This window comes from Podarcis pityusensis (genome assembly GCF_964106645.2).
Source record: "Podarcis pityusensis genome assembly, chromosome: 8".
NCBI classification, from domain to species: Eukaryota; Metazoa; Chordata; class Lepidosauria; order Squamata; family Lacertidae; genus Podarcis; species Podarcis pityusensis.
This window is the reverse complement of record NC_138033.1, coordinates 61814547-61837403: the sequence shown is the minus strand read 5'-3', so window position 1 is coordinate 61837403 and position 22857 is coordinate 61814547. Positions and strand designations below refer to the sequence as shown.

Genomic DNA, 22857 nt, shown 5'->3' with positions numbered 1-22857 from the left:
CTTAAAAACATTAGAACACCCTTGTGGACCAGGTCAGTGGTCCATCTGGTCCAGCACTTTATATGTTACTGTGGCTAACAAGATACCAAGGGGAATCTTGCAGGAGGAACCTAAGCCTAGAGGGGAACAGCAATGTGTATTTTGTGTTCTAAATGGCAGCTCAAGGTCACATGGCTGGCCAAAATGGCAGCCACCTAAGCTCTGCCTGATACCACAGCCCACAGAGCCATGCTGAAAAAGGGGGGAGGGGATGAAAAAGTGAAGCCACAGTGAACTAAGTCCAACACATGAAGGCAATGCACAAACATGAGCCGAAAGAAATCAGGACAAGGTGTGTGTGTGTGTGTGTGTGTGTACATATACACACACACACACATATACATAAATATTTCTTCTTCACAGTATTTCTTCTTCTTCTTTATTAAATTAAGGTTAAATAAAGATAGGTTAAATAAAGGTTAAATAAAGAAAAGGACACACACTAATATAATATAATGTTGTTGTTTAGTCGTTTAGTCGTGTCCGACTCTTCGTGACCCCATGGACCAGAGCACGCCAGGCACTCCTGTCTTCCACTGCCTCCCGCAGTTTGGTTAGGCTCATGTTTGTTGCTTCGAGAACACTGTCCAACCATCTCATCCTCTGTTGTCCCCTTCTCCTTGTGCCCTCCATCTTTCCCAACATCAGGGTCTTTTCCAGGGAGTCTTCTCTTCTCATGAGGTGGCCAAAGTATTGGAGCCTCAACTTCACGATCTGTCCTTCCAGTGAGCACTCAGGGCTGATTTCCTTAAGAATGGATAGGTTTGATCTTCTTGCAGTCCGTGGGACTCTCAAGAGTCTCCTCCAGCACCATAATTCAAAAGCATCAATTCTTCGTCGATCAGCCTTCTTGATGGTCCAGCTCTCACTTCCATACATCACTACTGGGAAAACCATGGCTTTAACTATATGGACCTTTGTTGGCAAGGTGATGTCTCTGCTTTTTTAGATGCTGTCTAGGTTTGCCATCGCCTTTCTCCCAAGGAGCAGGCGTCTTTTAATTTTGTGACTGCTGTCACCATCTGCAGTGATCATGGAGCCCAAAAAAGTAAAATCTCTCACTGCCTCCATTTCTTCCCCTTCTATTTGCCTATATATATATATATATATATATATATATATATATATATATATAATATAATTTGCCTTCTATAATGTTAGGTACAATCAAAAGAGTTTCTCATGTAGCACAGGGGTGTGTGGAAGCACGTGCACAAAGCACCATGGCAACAAGAAAAACAGAGGCGGGAAAAGGGCACCAGAGTCGTGGAAAGAAGCGTATATTACACTTATACCGAAAACAGAGACTGAAAAGACTCAGCTTAAGAACTACCGCCCCATATCATTACTTAATGTGGATTACAAAATTTTTGCAGATATTTTGGCCAAGAGATTGAAAAAAGTGTTGATGGAAGAGATTCATAAAGACCAAGCAGGCTTTCTCCCGGGAAGACACTTGTCTGACAATTTGAGGAATATAATTAATATTTTGGAAAAATTAGAAGTGAACATAAATACTAAAGCAGTTTTGATATTTGTGGACACGGAGAAAGCTTTTGATAATATCTCTTGGAGCTTTATGAAGAAGAACCTACAGGGGATGGGGGTAGGCCAAGGCTTTGAAAACGGTATAAGTGCAATTTATTCAGAACAAAAGGCTAAACTAATTGTAAATAATGTGGTGACGGAAGAATTTAAGATAGAAAAAGGGACACGACAAGGTTGCCCAATATCCCCATTGCTTTTTATATCGGTCCTGGAGGTTTTGCTGAATATGATTAGAAGGGACCAGTTGGTTAAAGGTATACAAGTCGGAGCCAAACAGTACAAATTGAGAGCATTTGCAGATGACTTAGTATTGACGTTACAGGAGCCAGAATCTAGTACCAAAACTGATTCAAGAATTTGGTCAGGTTGCAGGATTTAAACTGAATAAGTTAAAAACTAAGGTTTTAGAGAAAAACTTAACACCGATTGAGAGAGAGAGGTTTCAGAATGAGACAGGCTTAATAGTGGTTAAGAAAGTGAAATACTTGGGGATTAACATGACAGCAAAAAATGGGAATTTATTTAAAGACAACTATGAAAAATGCTGGGCCGAAGTGAAAAAAGATTTAGAAATTTGGTCAAATTTGAAGCTTTCACTGCTGGGTCGTATTGCTGCGATAAAAATGAATGTATTGCCTAGAATGTTGTTTTTGTTTCAAACATTGCAAATTGTGGACAAAATGGACTGTTTCAAGAAGTGGCAGAGAGATATTTCTAGATTTGTCTGGCAGGGCAAGAAGCCTAGAATAAAATATAAAATACTAACAGATGCAAAGGAAAGAGGTGGATTTGCCCTGCCAGACCTAAAACTTTACTATGAATCAGCTGGTTGAAAGAATGGCTGCTTCTTGAAAACACAGACATTTTGGATTTAGAAGGTTTTAATAATGTATTTGGATGGCATGCATATCTGTGGTATGATAAGATCAAAGCACATAAAGCATTTAAGAATCATATTGTCAGGAAAGCATTGTTTAATGTTTGGATAAGATATAAGGATTTATTGGAAAATAAAACCCCAAGGTGGTTGTCACCGATGGAAGCGAAAGCATTGAAAAAGCTCAATATGGAGGCCAAATGGCCGAAATATTGGGAAATTCTGGAACAAGAGGGAGACAGATTGAAACTGCAGAGTTTTGAGAAACTAAAAAACAAAGTGCGAGATTGGCTTCATTATTATCAGATAATGGAGGCATATAATTCGGACAAGAAAATTGGCTTCCAGGTGGAAAAATCAAAATTAGAAACAGAACTGTTAGAACCCAAAACTAAAACTTTATCAAGGATGTATAACTGGCTGTTGAAATGGAATACTCAGGATGAAACGGTGAAATCTGCTATGATTAAATGGGCACAAGATGTTGGATATAACATAATGATGGCTGACTGGGAACAGTTATGGACCACAGGTATGAAGTTCACGGCATGTAATGCCTTAAGAGAGAATATTATGAAAATGGTATACAGGTGGTACATGACTCCAGTCAAGCTTGCAAAAATCTACCATTTGCCCGATAACAAATGTTGGAAATGTAAAGAAACTGAAGGTACATTCTTCCACCTTTGGTGGACATGCCCAAGGATTAAGGCTTTCTGGGAGATGATCTACAATGAATTGAAAAAAGTATTTAAATATACCTTCTTGAAGAAACCAGAGGCCTTTCTCCTGGGCATAGTCGGCCAACTGGTGCCAAAGAAGGATAGAACTTTTTTTATGTATGCCACAACAGCAGCAAGAATATTCATTGCAAAGTACTGGAAGACACAAGATCTACCTACTCTGGAAGAATGGCAGATGAAGGTGATTGACTATATGGAACTGGCGGAAATGACTGGCAGAATCCGAGACCAGGGAGAAGAGTTGGTGGAAGAAGATTGGAAGAAATTTAAAGACTATTTACAGAAATATTGTAAAATTAATGAATGTTAGAATGATGTTGGATAGAAATTAAATGGTTTTTAGTTGAAATATTATAAGGGAATATGAAAAATGGATTACTAACAGGTAAAAATTTAATGTTACAATACTTTAAGATTAAAGATTAGGATAAACAAAGAGGGGAAGGATTTGCTGAACCAACAAACTGAACTGGAATACAAAAAAGAGAGGCATGAGGAGGTCTGGGAAACAAGTTAATGAAAAATAAGTAATGGAAAGATTGACTTGTTTTTAACTATTTTTATTTTGTATTTTTTCTTTTTTCTATTTTTATTTTGTAATATTTTGAAAATCTTAATAAATATCTTATAAAAAAAAAAAAACACAAGAAAAACAGAGGCCACGTGTCTCATCCCAAATAGTTGCTGGGAAAGCTTGGCCACGTGGTGTGCTCAAAATGGCTGCCGGCAGCAACACGCTGATCACCAGAGGAAGCGCAGCCTCAACACACCCGACAGTAACTCAGGAAATCTGAATTGATCTACTGCCGATACCAGAATAGTTAAGGGACCTCGGCAACAAAACAAAAACCCAGCAAAATTACCCCCTTATGTACCATAAAAAGCTAAGAGGCTTTAGTGCCAGACAGCTGATCCCCAGCCCTGAGTCTATTTAAAACGCACACTGCCCCTTTAAGGAGAAGAGATACCCCTGCAGGATAGAGTAAATGAAAGTGATTGATTTCACTGTCTTTTTTTTTTTTTTAAATGATATTTATTGAAATTTTTTTAGAATTACAAAAGAGAACAAAGCAGAAAAAGAGAAAGAAAAAACAAAGAAAAAACAAACCACATCAAACAATACAAATTCAAAAAACAAAAATACACCACAAACACTCAAAAACAAATCCATCATTCTCAAATCCTCAACTGTCATTACCTTCTTTCTTTGACCTCCTCCTCCTCCCTTTTTTTGTATCCTAGTTGTTAATTGTCGCAGCAAATCCTTTCCATATTTCATAATATTCTGTCATTACATTACCTTAATCTATTTTAATCTTATCTTACTATAAAGAACCTTAAAGCTTAAAACTTAAATCTTATTTTTACCAACTTCTCATAACCATAATATTCTTACATAATTCTTTAAACATTTTTGCTAAAGCCAAGTAATTTCGTTCCAACATTTTTCTAACATTCATCAATTTTATAAAACAATCCTAGTAGTAAAAAAAAGAAATAAAAACAATCCAATCTTCATCCAGCGTCCCTTCCTCCTGGTCCCGGGTTTTGTCAGTCCTTTTTATCCCATCGATCTAGCGCATTAACCTGGTAACCTTGTATCCGAGGCCCTTAAGTCCCTTCCATGTCCCTTCCACGGCTCTTCTTCAAATTTATAGCTGTATTTTCCTTTGTCTCCTGCTCCTTTCACTCGTGGGAACTCCAGCTTAACAATGTTTTTGACCCTTCTCGACAAATCAGCCCCTTTTCCATAGTCCACACTAAACTCCATGTGGTATTTAAGAACATGTTTCAAAATCCCTCCAAAATTAAGAGCCCCCACAACCCCAAACATCTCACGGCCCATTGCCAGACTTGAAAAGTCCAAACATCCCTGCATAGGGGGGTCTATCCAACCCCCCATTTCCAAACCAGACCAAACTTTATCTTTCCAAATCTGGCTTTTTCCAAGTTCATTTGTCAAATCCAAAAGCTCATGTTCCTGCTGGGCCACAGCTCCCTCCATCTCTGGCGCCCAAGATTCAGCAACATCCTCTTCCTTCATCTGTTCTGTCAGGGCACACTCCTGATTTAATTCCTGGGTAGGCTCCATATAATTTCCCACCGCCTGTTCAAAATTTCTGATCGCATCAGTCATCAAGTCCGTCTTCTCATGTAGCTGTTCCAGTAGGGCATTTGTTTTACAGAGAGCACACAACAGAGCTTCTGAATACATTGTCCTGCAAGGTCAGAAGTCTATTCCCACGATTGTAATCTGTAACAGCTGCAAGCTCCCCGGAATTGGTTACAGTTTCACAGTCTCCCTCTAGGGGGAAAACTTCTATTTGTTCTTTCTTTTAAAGACAAGTCTAACAACAAAGTTTCCTTTTTCAGATATTTTGTCAATATTTGTTCCTTTAAAATGCGAAGGGGAACAATGGAATCACTATGTTTCTCTTCTTTTAGCTATCTGTCAAAAACGTTTGTCTCTGGTCAATGAGCTTCAAAAAACGTCAGTCCTGACACCCCGCTCGAGGATCAAGACGGTGGAAAGTTACTTTACTTTACACTCACTTCTGCAGGTTTAAACAGTCCGAAAAAAATCACCCCTCTTCTCCTGCTTCTGAAGGGGGTTCAACAATTTTAAATGATGAAAGTTAATCTTTTACAAGCGATTTTCTGAGCTCTAGTTTGCCATGTCTTTGCTTTAATCTATCTACAAAGAAACGGAAGGCTGACTTCCTGTTTAGACCTTCCCGTTTCAGTGCCAAATTGAAGTAAACTTTTAAGTCCAATTTTCCTTTCTGCTCGCAAGTCCTTATTTAAAGTCCAATTGTCCGAAATTTAAGTACTCACGGGTGATTATTTTAGAAGCCAAATTGTCCCAGGAAAAAGGCAGCACTCTCCGGCAACGGCTGTGCGGCTTCGCTCCACGGAAGAAGCAGTTGACTCTCAGCACCGCGCCACTTCCCCCTCTTCGCTCCGAAGCCCGTTAATGGGTTCCTTTGTGGGGTGGGGGGGCGCTAAAGGTGCCCGCCGAGTCCCATGGTCACAGGCTTCATCCGCCTGTGATTTTTGAAAGGGTCCCCGCTTCGCCGTAGCGGAAAAGACCCGTTTCGCGTGGAGCTAGTCCCTCCAGATCAGAGGGAGGGCGCCACCCCGGAAGTCTAGAATGGAAGGTGGGGAAGCTGACTGAGCCAGGCACCTGCCCTTTAGCAGACACCCCACCATTTAATAAAACGCACACCAACTGAAGGGAAGCAAACACCCGCTGGGACAAGTCAAGGCCAACAGAAGAAAAATCAAGAAATAAGGAGCAAGGCACCCGCTGCTTTGAGAAAGGAAGGAAAATGAGAACACACAAAGAACCAATACACACTGGGCAAGCCGAGCCCAATAGATGAAATTAGGTAGAAAGGAACAATGTACATGTGGCTCAGGGGAAGGAAGGAAGGAAGGAAGGAAGGAAGGAAGGAAGGAAGGAAGGAAGGAAGGTGGAAACCGTACAGAGTAAAAAACAACAAACAAACCCACAAGCAACTCAGGGCAAGGGAGGAAGCTGCTCAGAGCAGGGGAGGAAGGTGGGCTGGAAAACCTAAGGAACACAGCCCAACTCCAGTCAAGAAGGAGCAAAACACCACAGTTTAAGGGCAAAGATAAGAGGCAGGGAACAAGCACTCGGAGCAGAGGGGGAAGCTGGACTGAAGAAACCTAAGGAACGCAGCTCACACTCCTGTCAGGAAGGAGCACAGCACACAAACAGTTTAGGGCAATGAGGGAGCTGACAGGAGGGAACGAGGTTTAGGGAAATGGCAGAGGAAAGGGAAATCAGATTTGAAGGGGTCTCCAGGAGCGCTCCAAAGCCCTGCCTGCACAAGCCCATCCGTGAAACTCCCCTCGCAGCGGCTGCAAACATAGAAATGGGGGGATGTAAAGGTGCAGTCAAGTGCAGCATTCCAACAGAGGACTAACGGCCTCCATGTTCTAACTGGTTGCTGTGACAACCAGTTGGTCAGTTGCTGGTAGTTTTGAAAGATAACTGCTCAGTTGCAGTCACCTCAGGACCAACTTCCCTCTGGTATAGTTAATTTGCTTGTTATGTAACCTAAGCCTGCCTTCAGGTACAGTTCTGTAAACCTGAATGAATCTGAGAGTAAAAGAGCTGTATATTAACATGAATCAGATTTGTGTGTATATTCTTTAAGAGGGATTCAAAGGGATTTTTAACCAGGAAGGCATCTTTATTACTAGAACCCAGGTGAGTAAGCAACAAGCTGATCGCTGCATAAACTTATAAAGGGAATTGTTTAACTCTGCTAAAGTAAACCTTCCCACAGAAACCTGCTTTGCTCCAAGTGCCAGAACCCAGAGGGGTTAAGTTGAAATAAATTCCTGTGCTGGTGAGCAGCGCGCTGAGGAAAACCAAGCAATCCCTGGCATGAAAGTCCCTGTCGCAGCGTTGCAGCCAAGGCTTTTAGGGACTTCAAAATTAACGAAACTAGAACAAAGCAAAGGACCCACAAACAGCATGTGGTAAGTAAGCGAGATCTGTGCGTGCAGGAACCAAACAGGCAGAGCCGGGGCCGGGGCCACTTAAATGTGGCAAACCACGCCCCCAGCTAGCCGGATTGGCCAGCTGAGGGCGTGGCATGGGCCTCCCTGTGACGCAGGGGGCCCAACCACGCCCCCTGTGAAGCACGGGGAGCAAATCCCACTCACAACTCCTCCCCTTGTGAAAGAGGAGAAGTTAAATCAAATAATTGAGAATGGGTATAAGAGACTATCTCTAACCCTTTAATACCAGTAGCTTATGAAAAGGATTGAAAAAAAGAACAAAACACTTTGTTTTTTTTTAAAAAAAAACAAACCCACTGCTTAACCCACTGCTTTCTAGAGTCCTTCTGCATACCTCCAGAGAACCAGCTATTCATATTTTCAAGGCAGAACTATACATGTTTGATATAGGGGTGTTCTCAGCAGCTCTGCGGCTTTAGATGGTGCCAACACTATGGCCCATCTTCAGGTGCTTGTAGCAATAGTCTAGAAAGCCCAGAGAGGCCTAACTTTGGTAATGTTTTATTGAAATACACTATGTACTTCAAGGACTCACAGAGACTGTCCCCACCAAACTCTGGAGTTCCTTTTCTTTTAAGGCTTGCCAAAGTCCATGCCTGTACTTCTTCAAAGAATGGCATGAAACTGCCTTTGGTGGTCTGGGATAGGGAAGTAGAGAAAAGAAAAAACCCTGCTACCCACTCAAGGCATTGGGACTGGGAACGACATAAGCTCCAAACGAAACAATTAAAATTGATACCATTCATGAGATGGCTGTAGGCATTCATCTGCTTACTTAGCTGCAGTCATTTCAACTAAATGAAAGACAGAACAAATTAATTTTACACAGCACATACTGTTGTGTTTGTTTTCACTTAGGTATTTGGTTAAATTGAAACAATTAATTTTTGTTGCTGCAGTTTTGCTCATGATATAATGGTTCAGTTGTTCATTGGTCCTGTTTATATGATTTTGTAATTTTTGTACATCCATTGTTTCCCCCCTGTTTGTTTTTATTACTTTATGCCCTGGTCTGGGATTGAGAACATTAAATGGGGTGGGTGGGCTATAAATACTGCAAATAAATATAATAAATAAGTGACAGAGCCAATAGAGCCAAGATGCAGCACATGCTACCTGGGACAGCAAGCCCACTTGCAGTTAGTGCCTGGAAATTCTGGAAAGCATAGAGGATGAGTCGTACTGGACTCAAAGGCCTAGCTAGTCTGGCATTCTGTTCCTACAGGGCACAACTTGATGCTTCTGGGAAGCACACAAGCAGCAGGTGTGGGGAGATCATCTCCTTCCCAATCGTGTTCTCCAGCGACTGGGATTCTGAGGCTGTTGCCTCTGATGCTGGAGGTAATATAGAGTCACCATGACTAGTAGCAACCGATTAGCCTTATATTTGCCTAGTCCCATGCCAAAACTAAATTGGGGACCATCAGTGTATCTTGTGGACGCAAATTCCATAGTTTAGATTGCTAAACTGTGTGAAGGACTTACACGGAGGTAACTTTTTAAAAATTATTATGCTGATTGGCAATAGCTCATTGTGCACTTTACCTTGAGAGATTAGCAAGATACTGGCTTGACTCTGTGCTTGTTGGCAACGGTGCTGCCTTTATAGCTCAACTGTGTAGGTTCAGAGCAGGTAGCTACTACAATCTGGGTGTGTTGTCATTTTGTGTTAAAGAACTATTTATTCCATTCCTGACTAATGTAATTGCCTGCAATAGATCATAGAGATATAAGGAAACATTGCACTGAACATTTTGTGCCTATCTCAGAAGGTTGAAATTCATTCTCATTATGCTCAAGGATTAGCACTGGGGGGAGTCCAAAGTGCATATGAATGAATTAAAATTGTCCTTAAGCTATAGATAGGGACTCTAATATTGCTTTTACATTTCACCTTTGCAAAGTCAAGCTTTTTAGGACATTGTGCAAAAGCCTGTGCGAATCTTACTCAAATGCATCTCAACATCCATGAGGAATGGACACTACAGTAATACTGCTAAGCATATCTGTAGTAGCAATTTAGAACATCCTTCCACAATCTGTCACCCTCCAGCTATTTTGAGCCACAACTCCCATCAGTCCCAGAGAGCATGGTTGATGGTCAGGGATTTGGGGGCGTTGTAGTCCATCTGGTGGACGCCATGTTTGGGAAGAATGGTTTAGAGCAGTAGTCTTCAGTCTTTTCAGACCCAGGCCCTGCTTTTAACCCAAACATGCATTTCTTAATCTTTTACTGTATATTTTCATAGTGGGTCCTGGCCCACTAGCTGAAGACCAGTAACTGGAAGCATTATTCACACATCAATCCCATCATCCTTGCAACAACCACATAAGCAGATTAGTTTTGTTATCTAGGGTGGCTTGATTTGAATAAAGGCAATTTAAACAAATCAGTTTATATCATTGAGGGGAGAAAAGACCAATCTCACTCACTTATTCAAATCAAATTTCCCATTGTGAAATTAATATGCCGAACATGTGTACATACTTACTGGTTGCTATAACAGTCAAAACATTTGTTTCAAGCTGCTTTGAACTCTTGCACAATCTTGGACTATTACCAAACCCTTTGCTCATGTAGCCTATGTGATTTTTGCACTGCACAATTGTTTTCATAACAGTATGACAGAGGCATCGTTTCTGGTGATGTGCACCCTAATCTCTCTTGTTCTGCTGTGGTCAATCGAGGTGTGCTGGTTTCTGAAGCACTACAGAAACCTATTTGGCCTGAGAGTGATGGGGAACTCCTGGTCCTCAATATGTTGTTGGGCTTCCCTAGCTCTAAGAACTAGGCAGCCACCAACCTATTTTATTTAACTTTAATTCTGGACACACAGATAAAGAAGACGAATTAAAACACAGAAGTTCTGAACGTCTCTTCAGAAAAGTGTGTGAATGTCAACATTGGAGACATTTTAAAAATCTAGGGCTGGGTTGAGAAACTTTGACAGCCCTCCGCATACTGTTGGACTCAACTCCCATCAGCTGCAGCTAGCATGGCCAATAATCAGGGGTGATAGTGAAGGAGGGATCGAACAAGATATATTCTAAACCCCAAGTGCAGAAAAGTAATTAACTAAGTTTGTTTGTTTGTCTGCAAATGTGCTCAAGGCTGGAAACAATAGGAGATTTTCTTTCCTTCTTTCTGACCGCATTCAGCCTGTTTGCAAGTTCAAGAGAAGTTCAGTCCATCCAGACAAACAGGACAGGAGAGCAGTTTGGCAGCCAGCCAATTGTTTGAAGTAGATAGGAGCTGTCTGTTTCCTTTTTAAATTCTTTCCTTTTTGCTAAAGTAAGCAATGTATTGCTTTAAAAACCTTTAAAATTAAGGTTTAAAAACCTTTAAAATTAAGAAGATTGTTTACAAAATAACCCACAATGATCTCTTCCCCAAGTTCAGTGGGTTTTGCTTTTGCTTTTTAATCATGCAGGAAGACCTTGATGTCTTATAAAATCACGGCAACCTTGTTGGTGCCTTGGTCCATGAGTGCCACACTGTCAAATACTTCGGTGCTTGTTCAAACTGCAAGACGCAGGGTTGGGGGTGGGGACATCAAAATGGAACCAAAAACTCTACCTTTTTTTGCCAATAAATTAATTGGGCTTTTAATGATTATTGGAAGGATTCTAGTTTAATCATTACCTTTGTTTATAACCTCTGTACTTAAGTGACTGCTGTTTCCCAGCATTCTGCTTTAGAGTCGGGGGCATTGTCTGCTGAAGGAGGAGATAAGTGAAGGGAAGGTGTTTCGATGACTCAAGAGCTCCGCCAAACACGGTGAGTGCCACTCTCGCTTCCAGGCTGAAAATGTGAAAAGATTCACAGGGATAATTATGCGAGAGACTTGCATGAATATTTGCTATAGATTCTTGTGTATTTGCAATAGATTTGCTAGAACTGTCATTGTATTACTCGGTGTGTCCATAGAGGGCAGCCAAGTGTTCTGTTGTTCTTTCTTCATTTACTGTTCAAAACAATTCAAGTGCAGCAGTCTTGGTCAAGTAAACCTGGTTCCGATCCTGGTTTAATATCCTGGTTTATAGTCTATAAGATTAAACCACAATTCCCCAGTTTGCTTTGTTTTTTACATCTCACCTTCCTTCCAGGTAGCTTAAGGTGACATACGTGACCCTCACTGTCCCCACACAACAACCCCTGTGAGGCAGATTCGTGTGTGAATTAGGAACTTGCCCAAGGTCAGCCTGGAACTTCATGGCTGGGTGTGGTTTTGTACCCTGGTCTCCTCAGCCTACGAGGGGTGTGGCCTATTGACTCCAGTGGAGTCCAGAGAAGGCTCTCCCACTGCAATTAGACTTGGGGTGGGAGAGCCTTCTGTTGACTCCTTTACAAGACTTCCCCCAACAAATCCTAATAGTGTGTTGTTATTGTTTTTCTGGGATGAGCGATGTTCCTTATCTTAAAACCATTGTAAGCGGGGGGGAACTGCCCTGCTTTCCACCCCAGCTGGACTCTCCAAGAAGATCACCCCGCTGCCACCAATTTGGTTTAAAAGAAAACTAAGACTTCCTTCCAGCCTAGGCACTGGCCATGAAGGGAAAGTGTGAAGGTGTGCCCAGGTGTGTGATGGCCACATCCGCTCTTGCATGCTTGCCATCAGTGCATAGTGGCTATGGCAGTCCCCCTAGTTTGCAAATGAATCTGTGGGCTCAAACGCACCACACTGCTCTAACCAGTGCAACACACTGCCTGCAATCCTAATTTAATTTACCTGTGGATCCAACAGGTGTTGCATCTGAGTGGACATTTTTAGGATTGCACTTTCAAATGCCGCAGCTGGAGTTGGCCCTGCCTGCCACCCCCTATATATATGTGTGTGTGTGTGTATATTCTTCAATAACATGAGTCTAGCTGAGTCCCAGGGAAGGAAGGAGAGAGCCACAGATGTGCAGCAAGAATTTTTCCCTGCCTTTTCTATCCTTATCCAAAGGCAGGCCTCTCTCTCTCTCTCTCTCTCTCTCTCTCTCTCTCTCTCTCTCTCTTTCTTCAGAAAAAAATTAAAAGCCCAGGCAAAAGGTATGAGCAGGGGCATCATCACTGAGGCCACCTTTCTTCCCAAGGATGATTTCTCAAATCAAGATGATAGCTCAGACCACAGGCCCCATTTCTCTGTCTCTTTGTGATGACAGTTCCAAAACATAAGCAAGCAAGAGGTGAAAGAAGCCTTGCAAATGTAGCATCTACTTTCTTGTTAAGTTGTTCCAAAGATTCATTTATCTTACTTAATGCGAGTGCTAGGGCTTCTTCTGATGACATTCCTCTTGATTTAGATTGTGTTGGTACAGCCGCAGATGAGGCAGATGAGGCAGAAGGGCCGGATGTTGATGCTCTTCGCTGCCAAGGCTTCCCAGACCTTGTTGTTTTGTCTGGGAATGATGGATCTACTTTTTCTTTCCCATCTGCCATAACACTTTTTTTTTAAAAAAACCAAGCTCAGTCCCACAGTCACACCGCTTTGTCTTACCAGTGGAAAATTCCCCTGATCCAACCCTTGTAACAGTCTCAAAAACTTCCTCTAGGGGGAAACAGTTGATATCTGTACTTGCAATAATCAAAAAATAACACCTTTTAAAAGCACAACTCAAGCAAGAAAGTTAGTTTCCATTTTCCGTTACTTTTTCTCCTTTTCAATATCAAAAGGAAGCAACTAAAAACAATGTATCTCTCTTACTCAGCTAGCTGTCAGCGGATGGTCTATTCACAGTCAAAACGCATTTCCAAACACCACAATCTTATTGTCCTGTTGGCAGCCCGTTCCCAGGTTCTGAGCAGTGGAAATTTAACTTCCTTCCCTCTCTCTTGCAGGTATATATGATCAGACTTCCCCCCTCTTCTCCTGCTTCCAAGGGGGGTAAATTCACTATTTTCTAATGTTGGAAAATTAGTCCTTTCCGATCAAATCTCCAAGACTTTAGTTTGCAGTCTCCTTGCTTTGATCTATTTACAAGAACAGAAGGCGGACTTCCTGTTTCAGCCTCCCCGCTTCAGTGCCAAATCAAAACTTTTTTTCCTTTAAAAAACTTCCAATTTATCCTACTCACGGGTAGTTGCTTTTAAAATCCAATTGTCCACAGGAAAAAGTCAGCGCTCTCCGGCAACGGCTGTGCGGCTTCGCTCTGTGGAAAAAGCAGTCGATTCACAGCACCGCGCCACTCACCCCACTTCGCTCCGGAGCCCCGAAAACAGGTTTCCCCACGAGTAGGGGGAGCGCGAAAGGTGCCCGCCGAATCCCACGTTCACAGGCTTCACCCGCCTGTGATTTTTGAAGGGTCTCCGCCTTCGCCGTGACGGCCAGACCCGGTTCCCACAGAGCAAATTCCTCCTAGTCAGAGGAATTCCGCCATTACCGATGGCGCTAAACCCGGAAGTTGCAAATGCTTCCAGTTTCCCCAAAATGGCACCTTTCTTGTTTTGAGAACTGGCTGCCCAGCAAAGAAAGCTGCTCACATCCTGCGTTGTGACTGCCTGTGGGCGACCACAACCCTGCCCTCTCTCCCCTATCAGCTTAATGTGTTGTGCTCCTCCTCTGTGTTATATTCTAGCACAAAGCTTTCCAGACTGTGTGTCACGCGACACATTAGTGTCGGCTGCAGTGTGTAGGTGTGTCGTGTGGACGCTCCTCCTGGGGCTGGAAAGGGGTTAGTTTAACCCAGTAGTGGCCAAACTCGGCCCTCCAGATGTTTTGAGACTACAACTCCCATCAACCCTAGGTAACAGAACCAATGGTCAGGGATAATGGGGATTGTAGTCCCAAACATCTGGAGGGCCAAGTTTGGCCACCACTGGTTTAACCTTTGGTTTGCTAGTTTAACCTCGGACTTCTCTTCTCTGGGCTAAACAGTTCGTTCATTCATTCATTCTTTCTTTCATTTGCTGCCCTTCATCAAGAGATCACAGAGTGGTTTACAGCATAAAACACGAAGTACATAACCCAATGGGAAAAGAATAATAGGAAAAGAAAAGGGACAATAATCCTTCTGCTTTACAAGACCATAGATTAACATCATTCTTTCCTCTTGCTCCTCCTCAGTCCTGCAGGTGCCCTTGTTTAATCCAGACTTACACACAGACATGCACACACCCTCCCATGTCTCCTCTTGTCCTCCCACTGGTCCTTTGCTCCAAACTGGTTCCATCTGCCCTATTTTATCATACAGTGAGATGTATTCAAAGAGAGGAAGACCTCAGAACACATAATGGGCTTATTATGTCCATTTCTCTCTGTGCAAGTGCAAAACAAGGAAACCCATTATAGACTTGCAGAACACCAAATAGGCATGTTAAACCATCAAACCAGGTATAAAGTTTGCCATATAAAATGAGCAAACTGATAACAAAGTCATCTGATCACAGCTGGCCAGCAAACTATCTGATAATAAGTTATCCGTAACATCAAATCATGTTTTGTACAGCAAATTCATTTTCAACCTTTGAGCTCCCATCAAGGCAGATAAGCCACCTTTATATTACTCATACATTGTCATGAAAATGGCAAACTGTTGTTTCAAAAAATGGAGTGCTCCTAGGCATTGGCATTTGTACCTCTTAAGTTGAATACTGATTACTACCAAAATTCAAGATTAGTTAAATGGATCAGCCATAACAGGTAAGTGTGGAAGCAAAAGGTACACTGCTTCACCCTCTTGGCAGGCATTAAAAACAGGGTTCTTCTTGCTGGCTACGTGATCTAGATAATCAGGGATCATAGGACCAGTGAGGTGATATCACAGTGTCCCACACTTAGATTGGATTATGCTATAACATTACAAAGCCAACTCGGAGTGAGGTAGCACATCCCACCATTACTTTGAATTAACTATGTAAGAGCGCTATGGGTCCCCTGTTGCTTTTTTGAAGTCAAAAGATAAACAGACTTTTAAATAATATACTCATAGTTAACTTTGTGCTGTTTGCAGGATTCACTAATATAATAGGCACATCAGCATCAAGTAAGCAAAATGGATGAAGGAGGCATCAGAAAACGAAGTTCAAATCAAGAACCTGATGAAACGCCCATCAAGAAAAGCAAATCTATGAATCTACAGAAAGAGGCAAGACTTGTAATATATTACATTGGAAACAGTCCTAGAAGCTCTTAGCCTCCCAGATCTCAAATATAGATTCCATTCTGTTGTAAAAATCATTTTATTGTTTACTTACTTACTTACTGTGTTCTTAAACCACGCTTCGTCATAGTTAGGGAATTTTAGATTCTGGAATTAATAGTCTTAAGAGGAGCTGCACATATGCAAAGAGGTAGTGAACAGCGCCAGGTGGCCTCAACCAAATTGTGTCTCTCCTAGGCCTAATACCTTCCCATGGATGCTTATGTGTTTGCATAGTTTATGGCAGGAATGGGGAGCTTGTGACCCTTCAGAGGTTATTGGCCCCCAATTTCCAGCTATGCTGGTTGGGCCTGATGGGAAATGAAGTTCAGGAACATCTGATTCCCCATTCCTGGCTTATGGCATTCACCTCGAGGCAGTACAATACAGTCAGCATTTTTGAAAGCAATGAAAGCAATGTGCTTTAAGTATGCTTAACTCCTTGTTGGGTTTTATTTGCGGCAAAATATGCACCGTGTAAAACATGGGAATTAGCTGTTTTGCCCTGAGCTTTAATTTGAATGCAGACCTACCTAACTTGCAGTTCCCAAACCAGGACATGAATAGAACCAGTTATCCTTCAAAATTCACACTTGTCTGAATTTTGCATTTCCGTTCTCATACCAAATGTTTGCAAAATTGTCTAAACTGGGGGGAAGCGTGCATGGTTGGTATCCGTCTGTGCCAGTGTGCTTCTAGGGATGAAGTCAAACCGCTGGAGAATGACAGTGCTTGCTGTGGCTGAAAAGCCTGGTAATTCTCAATGGCTGCCTTGCACATTGTTTTTGCTGCTGCAGTAAAGGAGAACTAAATTTAATACTGGGGAAATGTGAAACTGGGGGAGAAACTAAATTTGACAGATTTGCCCATCCACACTTAGAATTCCGTCCTTAAACACATCCTCGCTCTCAAGAGGAGGCACAGTTGCACTTGGTACATGTCCTGTTGTAAAAACAGGGAATAGTCTAGTTAGGTCCAGCTTTAATGCCCCAAGTGGTGAAGTAAAATGCTCTGTGATGTTTAACACCTGAGTTAATTAGTAGAGTGTTGTTTGCTAAATGTGGAGATAATCACAAAGCTCAGTGAAGTACAAAAGGAAAGCCTCTTTTCCCAGAACCTCTGGTTAATGTTTGCATTGTATCACAAGTTGTTCCTGGTGTCACCTCACCTGTTAATGCTGCTGAAAGTCTCAGCACAGCAGACCCTGGTTGCGTTCCCCTCACACTCATTACTTTTTTCCCTTGGCTAGAATATGAAGAAATGGTCATGGTCAATACTGAGCGCTTATTCCTCCACATTTTTGTTACCCTTGCCAAGGCAACAAGTAACGTTTTATACTTTTTAAATTCTTTTTAAACATTTTCACCCCACCTCCAAGCTGAAGAAGGCTCCTAGTGCAGCTTACCAAGGTCATTCCCAGAACAGACCTTTTTTTTTAAGTCTTTATTTCATTTTAGTTTTATATTGCTTTTAATTCTTGTGTTACATTCCAAGTCGCTTTGACTTCACTTTTAATTTAAAAAATGGCCAAGAAGTACAATTAATAATATTAATTAACTGTAGATCCTACGGATGTGTTTGTTGGGAAAATAAGCTCCCCCTAAGATATGTGTCAGCAGCTGTTGTATAAAGCAGTGTTTCTGCAATAAGAGTGGACCCTTCCTAACATATTCTTGGGTTAACATCTGCTTCAATGTTCCTGTCCCCCATCCATCTCCACCCTCATGATACTGCCTATAGAAGATTGAAAGAACCACTCCGGTTGAATTCACCTAACCTCAATTTCTTTTTCCAGGTGGGCCTGCTTAGTGGAATCGGTCTCATTGTTGGAACAGTGATTGGTTCGGGAATCTTTGTTTCTCCAAAAGCCGTTCTGGCTAACGTTGGAGCTGTTGGGCCCTGCTTAGTCATCTGGGCAGCCTGTGGAGTGCTTGCTACGTTAGGTAAATCACTATTGCTCTTTCCAATTTATTCTCTCCCCCGCTGCCCCCAGTTTATTACAAGCTCCTTGTTATGTGTTATTTTGTTTAGCCCTTTAACAATGGATTTGCATTTGCTAGTTTTGCATTTGAAATTAGCATATATGATATAGGTGTTTGGGGGAAATACTAGCCAAAGCTAACACATTACATTACAGCAGTACCTTGGTTCTCAAACAGCTTAGTTGTTGAACAAATCAGCTCCCGAACGCTGCAAACCCGGAAGTAAGTGTTCCGGTTTGCGAACATTTTTTGGAAGCTGAACGTCCGACGCGGCTTCTGCTTGAGTGCTGGAAGCTCCTGCAGCCAACTGGAAGCCACGCCTTGGTTTTTGAATGATTTCGGGAGTCAAATGGATTCCCGGTACGGATTAAGTTCAAGAACCAAGGTATCACTGTATTTTGAAGCTCCTTTTTTTCATCTGGCCTCTCTTGCAAATCACCATGTGATGAAGAACCAAGAGATTTATGTTTAGTATATGGCAACCATGTCCTAGCATGTTTTGGTGCTTAGACTAGAATTGGGGGTGTTCAGGGTTCAAATCTCCACTCATCCATGAAGCTCTCTGTGTAATCTTGGACTAGTCACCATCCCTTAGCCTGACTTACCTCACAGGGTTTTTGCATGTATTGGAGAAAATGGAAAGGATGAATGAGAGATAAATATAAACGTAATAAATATGTGATAACTGGCTCTAAAAATCACTTTTTGTCACTGGCTTTTCTTTTATCGATGCCCCCCGAGTCCCAAGGCACCCGCTGATGATGTCATGGACAGTGTCTAATAGACACCGTGAGAGAACAAGTGCAGTGTTTATAAATGAAAATAATCGTGCTTGTGGGGGAGAGGAAAAAAAGCATTTCTTCAGCAACTCAAAATTATAGTTGGTTAGGACCAGATGATCTTCTCACAACAGAAGCACTCACTGGCTGAAAGAAATGTTGACTAGTTCCATATACCATAACAAAATTATGCACTTAATAGGAACAAAATCCCTGGTGACTTGAAACAGGCTAGAAGGACCAGGTGCATATAGAGTCCTCCAGAAGTCATATTGAAATGGAGATGGGTGATTGTGGCAGTGGTGGTGGTAACGAAAGGTTATTTTTAAAAACTCCCACTTCTTTCTTCAGGGGCATTTTGTTTTGCTGAACTTGGCACAATGATAACAAAATCAGGAGGAGACTATTCTTACCTCATGGAAGCCTTTGGCCCAATCCCTGCATATTTGTTTTCCTGGACAAGTCTCATTGTCACCATGCCCAGTTCCTTTGCCATTATTTGCCTCAGCTTTGCTGAGTACACAGCGGCTCCGTTTTATCCGGGTTGTGACCCCCCTACGATTGTCATCAAGTGTCTGGCAGCAGCAGTCCTCTGTGAGTATTTGGCTTTTGATCAGGAAGACAAAGGTAGCTGGAAGGGTGAATTAGTGACCTAAAACCAAATGCATACAGAGATAACGGCAAATAATAGGCTTCCTTTTACACCGGTGCAAATTTGTGGGTTAATTTGGCGCAAGCTGGAGGCAGCTGCTGCATAACAGAAGCGAAGCTAGGAACCAGAGGTCTCTAATTCAAATTTCATCTCTGCCATGACCCCATGTGCAGCCTTGGTCAAATTCCCCTCTCCCTTTTTGGGAACTTGGGAATAGTACCACTAACCCATCTTCTATATGGCTCCTGCCAACTTAGCAGTTTGAAAGCATACCAGCACGCCAGGGCAAGTAGATAAATAGATACCACTGCAGCAGGAAGATAAATGGCATTTCTGTGCGCTCTGGCACTCATTACTGTGTCCCGTTGCACCAAAAGCATTTAGTCAGGCTGGCCACATGACCTGCAAAAGCTGTGAGATGAGTGCTGCACCCCATAGTTGACTTTGACTGGACTTAACCGTCCAGGGTTCCTTTACCTTTACCTTTCCTGTAAAGAGTGCACATGATGATGAGTGAAATGGTTTGAACACTTTGAATGCAGAGGAACATATGAAGCTACCACGCAGCTGGTCAGATTATTTATCCATCTAGCCCATTATTGGCTACTCTGAGTGGCAGGAAAATGAATTGGGAAGGCAAAGGACAGATTCCAGGGGTACAGAAGCTTATTTGTTGAGGTGCAATTTCTCGTGAACCTTCCACCCTTTCCTTTCTCTTAGTTACAATTACTCTGGTGAATGCCCTGAGTGTGAAGTGGGCGAGCTACATACAGAACTTTTTTGCTGTGGCTAAAATGGTGATTGTCATAATTATCATTGTAAGTGGGATTGTTCTTCTAGCCCAAGGTATGTTATGTTGAAGTTTTAGTTGCAGTATCTATCTATCTATCTATCTATCTATCTATCTATCTATCTATCTATCATTATCTATAATGTATCTGCAGCAGTTGACTGGGATTGATACAACTGCTTTGTTTTGTTTTTGCTTTCTGTTTGGGGGGTGGGTGGGAACCTGTTTGTTGATATTTTTAATATTTCCTTACTTTTAAATAAATTAAAAGCCGTTTATGACATACATTAAAGATAAGTCTCAAGTTTCTAAAAGGTTATATTCCGTTTCAATATGTTTTAAGATCTGGCATAATATAATCTATGGGCACGTGCCCATGGTGAAGTGGTGATGGACCACAACAATGGGGAAGGGGTCAAGGAGGGTCAGTTGGGTGGTGAGCGATCAATGTACATCTTATTTTCCTTTGAGGAATGAATCTGGAAGATATGATACCAAAACCACAAAGGGTCCAGTGGCATCTTAGGCAACAGATTTATCAGGGTGGGTGGGAGTTTTCATGGACTCTGAGCCAAGTTCCTCAGCTGCAAGCAATGACATGTTTCACTTTCCCTTCCCCAGGAAATACAAAGAACTTCAACAATTCGTTTGAAGGTCCCCCACTTTCTGTGGGTACCATTAGTCTTGCATTTTATAATGGACTCTGGGCCTATAGTGGATGGTAATATAATTTTATGACTCATTAGCAGTTAGAGTGTAGCAGTTCATGCCTTATGTTGATGTGTCTTTACTGCACTTTAAGAAAGATACTGCATGAAAACTGTGGCACCTGAAGTCTTGCTGAAGAATCACACCTGGAAATAGTGTAGGGTGGGGAATACTTATTCTAAACTTATGGTGACTTCCTGGTAGGCATGAAAGGAGACAGAGCCCACCCACTTTTGTGGGGGAGAGCTAAGCAGACCATTAACTTGTGGAACTTGCTATCACATGATGCAGTGATGGCCAATAGCTGAGATGGCTTTTGAAGGCACCCACAATATCAGCTAGTCTTAGGTCATTAGAAAAAAGAGTTAACAGCATCTTAAGGTTAGAACTATTATTTAGGCAGGCATCCCCAACCTCGACCCTCCAGATGTTTTGGGACTACAGCTCCCATCATCCCTAGCTAACAGGACCAGTGGTCAGGGAGTTGTAGTCCCCAAACATCTGGAGGGCCGAGATTGGGGATGCCTGACTTAGAGCCAGTTCATATGCATAATAAAATCTCTGATCCAGATGTTTCCATGGGTTGGGGTGTGGGTGGGTGTTGTCTTAATTGATGGTTGCTTCTCATATGGGAGGTGAATGGATGCCAGGTATTACAAAAGGAGGAAGGACTCATATTTGTTAAGGGAATATTTTTTTCCCTTAAGTGGTAAGGCTGTGTCTGGGCTGTAGTATTTCAGATGGCAGCTCCTTCATACTCAATCCTCAAAATAGACCCTGACACATAGAAAATAGCATGTCACAGAGAAACGTAACTGAGAAGCTTTTCCTTTTGTCCAGGATAGCCATATGCAGGGCATCAGGCTACCAAAGGCTGATCTAATGTATGCTTAGATGTGCAAGGGATTATTTTTGCACAGAACAGGTGCATATATTCCTGATTGTTTATTGGTACTTGCTATTACTGTTGAAAGCCATATTGGGCACTTGCTTCTGTGCAAAATGCAGAACACAAATCAAAATAGGACATTTTCTACTTGGCTCTGTGAAATCTCTCATAAAGATTTTGCTGTTGTTTGTGGTTGAAAGGTAATTATAATTTCAGAAAAAATATCTATTAACATCCAGACTTACATCCCATAACCCTTTTATTTGGAAATTAAATTCCACTGGGTTCAAAAGGGTTTTCTCCCAAGAATGTGGAGGATGCAATGTAACATTTTGGTACTTCTCCCCCCCCCCCCATCCCTTCCAGGAATCAACTTAATTATATCACAGAGGAACTTAAAAATCCTAATAGGTAAGAAAAATGCTGCATCAGCTGATAGAACACCATTTCTTTTTCCTCCTCCCTCACAGTCCCATTGAAACAAGGATTTCCAACCTGCCATTCAGTGTACAGCCCTAAGGCAGTGTGCAAAAAGTTTCACAAAGGAACAACAAAATCCAGTAAGCTGTTTTCTGAAACCAGGCCCACGTTAGTGAACTGCATCTATACAGTTAGGAGGAAATATATCTATTCCAAGTCATTTTGTTGCCTGAGGTAAAGGACAAGATGGTTGCCACCTGCAGAAGCTAACTGGACTGGCTGTTTTAGTCTGACAGTGCCCTTCAGAACCACCCAAGGGCAGAAAACTAGTTTAGGCTGTGTGGCACACCCAGCTCTATCCTCCACCAGGAGGGAAATGCCTGGGAGCACAGGAGGAACTGCCTCTGGCCACTAGCATCTGCCACCCAAGGCAGTTGCCTCACTCTACCTAGTGGTAGAGCCGGCCCCTGCATCCAACAACAACAGAGCGAAATTTTAAAGTCTAAATAAACAGCTGTTTAGAGCCAAACTAGATGTAGTGTTCAATGTACAGATGCAATTAATATGTTGTTGTTGTTGTTTAGTCGTTTAGTCGTGTCCGACTCTTCACGACCCCATGGACCAGAGCACGCCAGGCACTTCTGTCTTCCACTGCCTCCCGCAGTTTGGTCAAATTCATGCTGGTAGCCTCGAGAACACTATCCAACCATCTCATCCTCTGTCGTCCCCTTCTCCTTGTGCCCTAAATCTTT

The 22857-nt window shown here is 42.2% G+C and overlaps 2 protein-coding genes and 1 long non-coding RNA gene across 11 annotated transcripts in view; 2 read left to right on the top strand and 1 right to left on the bottom strand.

The window, feature by feature from the left end:
• The window catches only part of TDRD12 (tudor domain containing 12), an 84120-nt gene that overhangs the window by 4359 nt on the left and 56904 nt on the right, over window positions 1–22857 (bottom strand). The window lies entirely within an intron of this gene.
• Window positions 1190–4055, top strand: LOC308482963. Its single transcript, XR_013989522.1, has 2 exons — window positions 1190–1283; window positions 3866–4055. It is a non-coding gene; the product is annotated as an uncharacterized lncRNA (long non-coding RNA).
• LOC308483094 (b(0,+)-type amino acid transporter 1-like) overlaps window positions 6358–22857 on the top strand; it is a 27035-nt gene continuing 10535 nt past the window's right edge. Inside the window, exons 1-9 of one of the 8 annotated variants that reach the window (XM_081016671.1) lie at window positions 6358–7264; window positions 7524–7719; window positions 11448–11539; window positions 15697–15831; window positions 17681–17828; window positions 18998–19240; window positions 20019–20144; window positions 20710–20809; window positions 22052–22096. In XM_081016671.1, the coding sequence (XP_080872797.1) occupies window positions 15739–15831; window positions 17681–17828; window positions 18998–19240; window positions 20019–20144; window positions 20710–20809; window positions 22052–22096 (755 nt within the window). In that variant the 5' untranslated portion in view covers window positions 6358–7264; window positions 7524–7719; window positions 11448–11539; window positions 15697–15738. Of the gene's footprint in view, window positions 7445–7523; window positions 7720–8952; window positions 9253–11107; window positions 11540–15696; window positions 15832–17521; window positions 17829–18997; window positions 19241–20018; window positions 20145–20709; window positions 20810–22051; window positions 22097–22857 lie in introns of those variants that run through there. The other 7 variants (XM_081016672.1, XM_081016670.1, XM_081016673.1 and 4 more) reach the window with 7 other exon arrangements.